We start from the raw sequence: 11,344 nt of genomic DNA, 5'->3' as shown, positions 1-11,344 counted from the left end.
AGTGTCTAACACATTAGAAGCAGAGAAAGTTGTACAGAAATGTGTGACAGAAACAGAAACTGCTCAAGTCAATAAATCTCAAACCCTTTTAGAAAACCGAAACGCTGCATTAGTAGACACAACAAAACCTAAGGATATTATCAATACTAGGAATGTTGAGTTGAAAATTAATAAAGCACTTAAAACGTCTAGTGTAAGCATAGTAAAATCTATTAGAAATGAAGTTAAAGACGTATATAATGTTGAACTCTCTCAAAAGCCATCAACATCAGTAGAGGAAATAAAACGTAAGGTCAGCGTAATAACTGAACTCAGTCCGAAAAGCTTGAAGAAATCTACAGAAAACAAACAAACTAGCACTGTGAACGATGACAAAAAACGTTTGTTTTATGTGATAGATGAAGAAAAGTATAGACAGATAGTCCAAAATGAAATAGATATATTAGATGCAATAAATATTGATGCATACGTGAAACCGGAGAAAATAGACTTCAGTCGGTTGTGGACTAAGCCCGATTTCCTTATACAAAAAACTATAACAGACGCCAGCTCAGACGCTATAAGCCCAAAATCAGAGGAAACATATATTAAGAAACATAAATATGATTTCAAACGTCTCAGTCAATTGGAGAAGAAAATAAAACAAATAAGCGAAGAAATTGGCAGATATAAATCATTACTTATACCAGAAAAAAATGTTAATATGCACGACATTGATGTCACCTATCATACTTATCCTAAATATAGCAGGGAGTTGGGTAGCAGTAGTGGGGGCAGCAGTATAGTCGAAAGTCATGTAAATCACATAACAGTACAGCGAGCTGTTATCGATTCATACCAGAATATACCAGGATTGTCAAAAGTTACAGAAATGAAAAAAGAAGTGTACAACACAAAAAAATTGGAAACGGAATTGCAATCAATAATAACTCCAAAAACGTCAAATGTTTTCAAAACTATTGACATTAAAATTGAAACCGATGCACAAATGTCAAATAAGTTTTATGATTGTAAAGCCGCATCGGCAGCAGCAACACCGAGATCATCTGGTATATTGAAAGATACCGGTAGCAAACAGAAAGAAACTCTACATTCTGAAGTTAAAGCAAAAGTACCAACGCCAAAAACTTCTGGTTCAATGAAAAGTACAGCTAGTAATAAGAGGAACTACAAGAGGGAAAGTGAAAAGCAAAGTGCAAAACATGAACCTGGTATGTTACGAACTGAATCAAACAAAACCAAGACAAAATCTTCAACCTTAAAATCTTCTGGTTATTCCAAAAATGCACAATCTGAAGTCAAAGCTCACAACCTACCCTGTAAAGACGACAGTTCTGATGAGAGAGCTAACTTAACTCCAAAATCTTCAAGTGTATTAAAAAATATGACCAAGAATGAAAATCTTCTCAGTTTATTTTCAAAGGAGACTCTTAGCTACTTGAGTGAGTCACAATCTGTAACTTCAAATTCTTCCATTACGTACAAGAACTATATGACCAACCGAAAACTATCCAAGTTTATGCTAAAAGAAAGTCAATATTCTGATACGGAAACTGTGACACCAAAATCCTCCGATTTGTCGAGAAAAGTACAGACCAAACAGAAAACACACTACACATTTTCTAAAGAAGAACACCGTGTTTCTGCAACTGAAAAACAAGTTTTAACACCAAAATCGTCGATTTTGTTTAAAAGTAGAGGTCTTAGACCTAACGTTTGTCTTAAGGTGGACAATTCATCTAAACGTTGTCTTTCGCGAAAATCTTCCAATCAATTTAAATGTGAATGCAAACAAAAGGAATGTGAAATGAAAGAGATTGAGTGCAACCGTGTACAAAAGTTATTCACATTAATGGAAAGTAATATTATGGAAAATCCATTGGAAAAATTCTCCTTAATAAGCATGTTTATGGATTTTCAAGACGCATTAAAAGATTGCAAATATTGTAAAGACAAGCAGTTAAAGGTACTCAACGAAAAAGTTTTCGAAGAAATTTTACGTATTATCAAAGACAATGACCCCGCTAGTATCGTCCTAACTGTTAACTTGCATTCTAATGCATTATACCACATTAATGTTGGTCTTCCGGAATGCAACAAATCGCTTGGATGTCTCTATGCTACTGAGAAAGGTATAAAGGAAGCTGCCAGAGATGAAAAGGCATTTGAAGAATTTATGACCTTCTTTGTTGCTAATGAAGGAAAATCAATAGACCTGAAGCTGAAAGCATTAGATCATGCCTTCGATGCTGTTGCAATGTAAAAGGAATGTGTCCATTGTGTTTAAATTTTTTTTGGGTTATAAAATTTTTTGGTAAATAAAATAGTTTAGGTTTTTAAGTACAAAACCTCTTTTTGTTATTGGTTAATTTTAGTATTATAATATATAAATTAAAATTATAGAGACAAATTATTATAAAAAATTAAAATTATTATTAATATAAAATACTTTCCTCTAACCTATAAAACCGGATAATTCCCCAGCTCAGATGCTATAAACCCAAAGTCAGACGAAATATATATTACGAAACATAAACATGATTTAAAAGACCTTAACCAATTGGAAAAAAAGTAAGAAATGAATTTATTAAAGCAAATTTACAATTTATTGAATTCAAGCAAGCTATAGAAAAATAGATATTGAACGTTCCATCTATTCACAGACTGTGATAGTGTAGTCAGAATACAATTATGATACCCAACGATATAGGTGAACATGATGATTCCCTGTTGAGACAAGCTCTAGCCGAGGTTCAGGCCCAGGTACACAAAGCGATGTCGGATGACATCGACATCCTTCATGATAACATATTAGGATTTATTAAGAGCCTTAGAATACTCTACTGCTTATCAGTTTTAGATGCTTCAAAACGGCTTGTATTTAACTGAGTAGCTATCAATATGTATTTCACATATATATAATTAGCAATATATGATATTTATAATTATAATTTTTTTATAATTATATATATATTACTTTTGGCTAATAGATTTCATAATTCTACTATTAAAAACTAAACTCATTGCACAGTGAGGCAAAATTAAAATTAGACTATCAAAATTCGTTATTTTTGAAACAGTAAAAATATTAATTTACCTTATATCTAGTTTCTGAAATAAGGTTTTCTTTCCTTTACTATTTTATAACTCAAAAACTATAACAGAATCAAAAATGAAATTAAGAATACAAAATAGTTGTAGTGTACTAGTAAGGTTTAAAGCATTTTGTTACCATCCACTTTCAACAACACTCACCCTCTATATAAAATTATCAAACATTTTTTTTTATTTTTAAAAAAATATTTTTTATTTTAATATTTTTATTTTTATTATTTTTTTTTTAATTTTTGAAAATTTTTTTACCGTTATTAGACTATAATGGTCAATACAAATGGTCACCGACCCTATTTAAAAATGCAAATTCCAGCAAAAAATTGGAGTGATCCGGTTTCATCTTAAGTTAAGATCTTACATTATCTTCAAACGCACCTTAATTTCGCAAAAATCTTAATTTCATCTTCGAAAAAAGTTGTTTTCTGCCATACAAACTTCAGTTTTAAGGTTAGAATAAAATTAAGTGACATTACCTTAATTTCGTTGAAACGAAGGCTAAAAATAAGGGATATTTTAAATGCAACTATGCGTGAAAAAATTTAGATAAATAAAATTGTGATAACGTGAATGTCAGTGAAATGTCAGTGACTTTAACTTTAATAAAATAAGAAAATATTTTATTAAAGTAGTGCAAATTTTTAAATTTGAATATAAAGAAAAACTGTAACTATTATCAATTTAAAATAGAGTGAAAAATAATAATTCACATATCTGAAATCCGATAAATTTAATTTAACTTTTAAAATTTCCCAGACACAAATGGTGTTTGGAGCATGTGATTTTTAATATTCGAAATGTAAACGAAAAACATTCGAAATTAACTTAATTTCATTTTTTTGAAATTAAGGAAATTTGACTGTCTAAACATAGCATAAGTTAAGATCTTATTAATCTTAAGTTATTTGCAGTTTTATGAAATTTTTAGTTCTTGTAAAAATTGGGTCAACTTTAAACCGATATGGCTTGTTGACTATTGAATTTGTTGATCGAAAAATATTGCTTTGTATCTCCAAAACTCTATTTAAAAAAATATCAAATTTAAATCATCAAATTTAAGTTCAGTTACATTTGGCATCGATATGAAATGTTTATTGGGCAGTTTTACAACAATAAAATACAACAAAAATGCAATAACTATCATTATTAATAAATAAATAAATACAATAAAAACAACAATTTCAAATAAAAGATATAGAAGTAAAAAACCAGAAGCCCTTAGTTCAATTAATACTTTTAATGTTTTTATTAATATATTTTTTTTATAATACAAATTATTTGAATAATAAATTATTTTAATTTAATTTTTCTGAAATTTATATTCATACAAATTATAATAAATTTTTTAAAATAAATTATTTACTGAATTTAAAGTGGGACGAGATATATACATTTTTTTATGTAAATTATTAAAAAAAAATTTTATTTAATAAACAAAAAAAAAACAGAAAAATCAATAAACAAAGAAAACAGAAACGAAATTAGCATTTGCAGCACTTGAAATTGTTTAATGAATTCGTTACATTAACAAAATTGCATATATATTCTCACACACACACACATTTATTCATACAAACTAAACAATATTCAAATCTTAATTAATTTGTTACATTTTAAGTGCAATATCTAAACACACACACACACACAAACAAACAAACACACGAACACGTTTACTTCAATTTGCAACTTAACAAGAAATTCCACCTTAACCCGTAACCCTTTGTTAACTCTTAGTTAACTCTTAGTTAACTCTTATTAACATGACAGCATACAACACAATACAACAATGCAATATAAACAACGTAGCAAAGTGAACTGCGCTCAATCTGGTAAGCCCACACTAATACGTTGAGAGGCAGAGATGCTGCGCGCACTGCTGCGTCGATTATTCGAAGTGGGAGTTTTTGTATCGACGATGTTATTAGCAACTATTTCGCCGCCACTAAAGCAAATGCTGCTGCGCAAGTGCTTTTTACCATCCAACGCTGCTACGTCGGCATCTGAATACGTATCAGCATCATTAAATGTTGTTGTGGTATCTGCTGTTGTTGTTGTTGTTTTTATTGAAGCTTTTACTGGTGTTGCTGACAATTTTGGTGTGATTTTCCGCGATGATTGTGTTTGATTATTAAGTTTAACTTTATTGTTATTGTTATTGCTATAGTTGTGGTTATGGTTTCTCTTGTTGTTGTTGTCATTGTTGTTGTAGTTATTATTCTTTAATGATGATTGTTGTGCTTGTGTGGTAATTTCATTACCAGTTTCCATATATTGATCGTAATCTGCATTTTCATAATCAAAATCTGTATTATTAGATACAAATTGTTGGCGTTGTTGACTGCTTCCTGTTTTCATATAAGGAGATTTATTATAACCATTAGAGGCTGAGGAGGAAGTTCTATAATTATTGCGTCTATATGTGGCTACATCATTAACTCTTGGCTCATGATAAACACTTTCCTGCTCATAGACTTCATCTTCATAGCTAACATGTTTCTTTGGAGATGTTCTTATGCGCATACTCCTTAAATCTTCATCTATATAGTCAGTTATTTCTCCTGTACCAAAATCATTGAATTCTTCACGCATTCCTCTTGAATTTTTAAGTATTTTTTTAGGCATATTATTTTGTCTAGATTGCACATTCATATTTCTTGAATATGTTGGAACTTCAAATTCGTCTTCTTGTTCATTGTAAACTCTATCGCTATTTCTGGTTGCTGCTGCCTTACCTCTTCGTTCCTCCATTGTATTTCGTATCACTTGTTGTGACATATGTGAGTTTTCTCTATTTTTCGCAATACTTTTACTTGCCGGTCTTTCATAATTATCTCGTCCTCTTCTAAAATTCTCATCTACTTCATAATCACTTTCATAATTTTGACTTCTCTCTGGTGTATTTTGTTCCTTAATAAATTCTCTATTCACTTCTGGCTCTTCACCTCCACTGAGTATACGGACATTACGCTTATTTTGCAATTTAGGACTATTTTTATTATTACGTTCAACTTCCTTTTTATCATTCATATCCATTTTCGGTCTTCTGATATTATTACGATTGTGCCTATCATCATCTATGAAATCATAGAATTGTATCTTTGAACTAAGTGTCTGTTTTTTCTTTAAAGCAGTATTATATTCCTCATCAGGTAAATCGAATTTTGTGGCAGTTGGTTTTAATGTGATCTCTTTTTTTAAACTCTTATTATTTCTGCGCGCTGGTGGATTATAATGTTGTTCACCTTCTTCTGCTATATTATCATAGAATTGTATAGAGGATTTTGCAAACTCTTTGTGAAATCGTTTTTTAGTATCAACATCATCTAAATCCATAGATGTTTGCGTCCTAAGACGTGGTCTCTCAACTTCTCCAAGTTGTAAACTTGCTCTACGTCTTACACGATTCTCCACGGCTGATTCTAATTTTGTATCATCCGGCCAAAATAAATGCGATTCCAAGCGATTTGTACCTCGAGTACGTTCTATCATACCGGGCGGTAAGCCCGTAAAAAATTTACCATTTATCATAACGTAATAATCCGCTCTACACAGCGTCAAACGTACCAATCCGCGCAAAGTTCCGAGCTCAAGTAAACTATCATCGTCGCTTTAAGAAGTCGAGAACGTTTAAGTCAAATGTTTTTGGTGTAGTGTAAGCAATTAGTATAAACGAACGTTAAGTTGTAGGCGTTTTAAGTATGTAAGATACGAGATACGTTGTGGTTGCCGAGATTGTCATGATTGCCGTGATTGCTTTGATTGCTCACAAAAACAGACACTTGCTGTGTTAAAAATATTTAGTTTTGGTTTTTTTTTATTTATTTTGTATATTTTATATTATTTTTGCTGTTCTTTGGAAAATGAACCAAAATATTTTGTTAAATTTATTTCTCTCTTCAGTTGCCTTAAAACTTGTCGTGCGCTTATTTTAACATAGCAAGTTTCTAAATATGGTCAAGTTGGCAATACGTATGACAGAAGTGGACTTGCCAATTATTATATATATTCGTTTGTTTCTTTAAAAAAATATTTCTTGTTGTTATACAGCCTATGTTATATCAAGTAAAATATCTTTAGTCTTAAAAAACAGTTTTTTTGTTACTCAGCCTTAAAAGACTGCAAGTTTTTGCGAAACTGTTATGTTACACCTTATATACATGCCTATATAAATGGTAACTGATTATTTCCTTTTTAACTGACCAAGTACTTGAAAGAAAAAAAGGTAAAATTGAAAGTTCTTAACGTAAATACTTTAAAGACTTATTAATCTGAACCGTTTCACTTAGACTTTCAGAATTTCGTAAAGTGATTGAGTGTTGAGCACTACAAAAAAGTGGCTCTAAAACAACACGTGTACTATTTCAGAATATCAGAGAATGATATTAATCGTTTATAATAAAAAATAAAATGTAAATAGCAACCTAATGCGCTAAACCAATTTGCTACGCAGATAATTATCTCGTCTCAGGAAAAATGAGCACCCATAATGACTATTAAGAGTCACATTCCGAAAGCCACCTATTATTACAGTAAATGGAAGAGAAAGCTCAACTCCTCAAAAATATTGATCTTATTGACCAACATCACAATCGAGCAAGAATCCTCACAGTTAATAAGCTCTAGTATCTTTAAATTGTATTTACTACTAAGTATGATATTATCTTTTTATTCAATATGCTATTCATAATATCACAACATAAGATATTGACATTAATAATTCGCTCAATAGCAACGTAAGTAGTATCAAATTTTAAATTCAACCCAACTGTTCAAAGATTTAGTCTCACTAAAAAAATAGAATTGAATAAAGCAAAACCTATTCCAACATTCTTCTGGTTTTTCTTCTTCTTTGCTTAATGAAGCGCGAATTACTGTCCAAAAAACACTTTTATCCAATTGTGACAATTTGAATAATCCACTGTAAACAGATCTTCGTAGAATTTTGATGAGTTTGAAGCTCAGCATATTTATCTAATGGATATGATATGATATCATTAATTATTTTTAACATTATCGATATTTTTCGTGGCATCTTGAATATAACTATTGAAACGAAGACATCTCCGGAGGGAAGGATATTAAAATAAAATCCAATAGGCACTTCCTGATACTGTTTGATGTATATATGATAGTGAATATATATTATTTACGTGTAAATCTGACATAACAGTGTTGAAGAATGTTGAAGAAAAACCACTAAATTTTGGCACTTTTAATGGGAGAATATTTGTGGTTACATTTAAAGCTCAAAATTATTTGAGCAAAATGATTATATTACTCTCGCTCGATGTGAAGCTGCATTTCTGAACCGGGTGCTGCACCCTAAAGTATAACAAAGGTGTTATATAGACATTCTTTCCTATGAAAGAGAAAATTATTTCTAAATGTAGAGCTTCAATTGTTACCTCCGGAATTCCTTCGAGTCACAATCGGCACATTATGTTATACTTATAAGTGTGTTAAAAGTACGATGATGTAAAGACTTAAAGATAGGTAATCACGTTAAAAACTATGACCTCTCTCTGTAACAGAGACAACATTAGTGAATTCGGGTATCAATACAATAACGAGACTATGTTCACTCAGTACACATGGCTTCAGCTATAATCTATACGATTAGATGACTTTTTTATGCAGCAAGCCTGTGCTTGTCCAAATCGTTTCAGAATGTATCTATACTCACTTGTCATGCATACATATATCTATTCCCAATATGTATTCCCACTGCAGCTTTACTCCTCATGACGTCGCTTATCTGTTTTACCTCTCCTATTGCACACACATATTTACCTATGTGCCTTTTAATTATCACGCTTTCCTCATTCAGATGATAAAATTCATTTAACTTAACACCAATTCTCCTACACTCCCAATCATTATTCTCCTCGCTGTGTTTCTTAGGGCCAATATATTTTAGCAACAAAATTTCATCATGGGTGAGTGGGTACCTATTCCATCAAATCTCGCGTATTTGTATTGTAATCGATTCATGTTGCTTCTTTATAGGATTTCTCTGTGGGTTTTTACAACACTAATAAAAAATAATGTTGGTATACAGGGATGTAAACCAGAATCTCAGACTTTGTAGTATAATTAAGCGAATTCGGATGTGAACAAATGGTTTAGTGTACTCTATAACAGATGTATTTAACCACTATTTATATATACAGTAATCCCCCCTATAATGTGATACCCTTATAAAGCGTTTTCATATTACGCGATTTCAGTCCCCCGTATAATACGGGGATTTGTACAGTTCATTATTAGCTTCGCGTACCTTTGCACGGATATATACGGGAATAGCCTTAAAACGCGGAACCCATCTACCGTATAAGGTTCACTGGATTACTGGATTACTGTATAAGGTTCACTGTCCTGCAACTACGACCACCGGTTTGTAATTCCAAAAAAAATAGAACAGTAAAATATATATTGGCACATTTTGAAATTAAAATTATTAAACATTATTTTGATTTTGATTCATTTATTGATTATATGACCACTCATATTTTTTATGTATCTACTACAATTTATTATAAATATTTATTTATTTTAAATCTACACATTAAAATTATAGTTACGAGTATGTTTTGTTTTTAATCTTAAGTTATACTGCTAAAAAAATAGTGTCGTATTTTTTAAATTCAATCAATAATAAATAATTATTATTGATAATAATTATGAACTAAATCTTAAATAAATTAAATTTATTATCAACATTTAAAAAAGTTTGCCAAATTAACAATGTGAATTGCAGTAATGAGAAGAAGCTGAGCTTAGTCATGACTTGCACGACTCAATTCAATCACTTAATACTTAATACTTATTTTTTTTGGAAATTTTATTTTATAAATTTATTTTTTAGTAATTTTATAAACTACTTACATACTCGTATATATGTATTTGTTCACGCCTTTTATGCTCTCTATATATATAAATAAATAATATGTGTGTTTTTGCATTTTATACAAATATATTCACCATATAAAGTACAATACTTCAATTAATCATTAATCATTAATATTTTACACCTTTGATATTTTTTAATTATTATTATTTTTCAAGCTGGAATATAATTTAGTCTGGATATGTTAGTTCACTTATTGCTAATTTTATAAATTTATATATATATATAATTTATATATATTTAAATATATATCTAAATATTTAAATTATAAAATTTAAAAAATTTTAATTAAAATTACAAAGATTGATTTTATTTTTTTTTTTTTACATTTAAAAGCATTTAATGCAAAACTACATTTTAGCAAAACTTTAATATTAATTTTCTTAAATTATCAATTTCGTTTTTTAATATTGAATTTATTATTATTTTTTTTTAACTATTTTCATTTTTATTTAATATTATATTTTATTTACATAGATTTTTCAAAACAATCATTGAGATCAGTTATAATTTATTTTATCTAAAACTAAGAACCTTCCACGTTAACTGAAAATCACGGTCTATGTTTAGTATTCAAATTTATTCAATATTTGTATTGCAATGGCCCTAGCTTATCAATTTAGAATCACTCTTAATCTAAGTCTTAAAATACTATCAATTCAGCCAACTTTTAAAACAATATTCTATTAAAATTATAAAAAAAATTTGTCCCGGTATAGCAGTGTTTCTTCAACTTTTTTGCGATACATCCCACTTTAACTTTGGGGTTCAAAACTATTCCAATACCCCAACTATTTACCACAAGGAGTTTTGAATTTCTCCTAAACATTGAATATTTATACTTTTGTAAGAAATGAACATACAAGGTAAAGTGTCTGTTTGCATTTAACATGGTAAATGCCAGCGCGATCCTTACAACTGTTCTCTCTAATTTAACACACACCTTCTACGTGACCCCCTTTGAATAGCTATAATCATCCGTGCGTAGTGAACAAATGAGTGCAGCGAAATCCTTCTCATGAATATATAAGGTTATCCGTTAGGCTTGAAATCCACCATTTAAACACACCTTTCAATGAAAACGAAGAGGCAGCCTCGGATAAGGAAACGATTTACTGATTTACCAGTAATTGACGACATCAAGCAACTAATCGGAATGGCTGGCGGAGGCTACTCGAGGTGACTAAGGACGTCTCATGTCTGTAGTGGCTAACTAAGTAAGTAAGTTATTAGTATTAATAATACAAATTTTATGATTTTGATTTCGTTTTATTTTTGATAATTAGTTTAATCGTTCCATTCGTGATATTTAGGTTTTTGAAACGT

At 29.9% G+C, this 11,344-nt stretch overlaps 1 protein-coding gene across 1 annotated transcript; it reads right to left on the bottom strand.

The window, feature by feature from the left end:
* Positions 1 to 4,556: 4,556 nt before the first annotated feature.
* LOC119685341 (putative uncharacterized protein DDB_G0287457) lies at positions 4,557 to 6,688 on the bottom strand. The gene has a single exon (XM_038099594.1). The coding sequence runs from the start codon at positions 6,637 to 6,639 to the stop codon at positions 4,933 to 4,935; it is 1,707 nt and encodes a 568-aa protein (XP_037955522.1). The 5' UTR covers positions 6,640 to 6,688; the 3' UTR covers positions 4,557 to 4,932.
* Between the last annotated feature and the right edge of the window lie 4,656 nt (positions 6,689 to 11,344).

Source organism: Teleopsis dalmanni, chromosome 2 (assembly GCF_002237135.1).
Source record: "Teleopsis dalmanni isolate 2A chromosome 2, ASM223713v2, whole genome shotgun sequence".
Classification (NCBI taxonomy): domain Eukaryota; kingdom Metazoa; phylum Arthropoda; class Insecta; order Diptera; family Diopsidae; genus Teleopsis; species Teleopsis dalmanni.
Note: the sequence above shows the minus strand (reverse complement) of the source record. Positions and strands in the feature narration are given on the sequence as shown.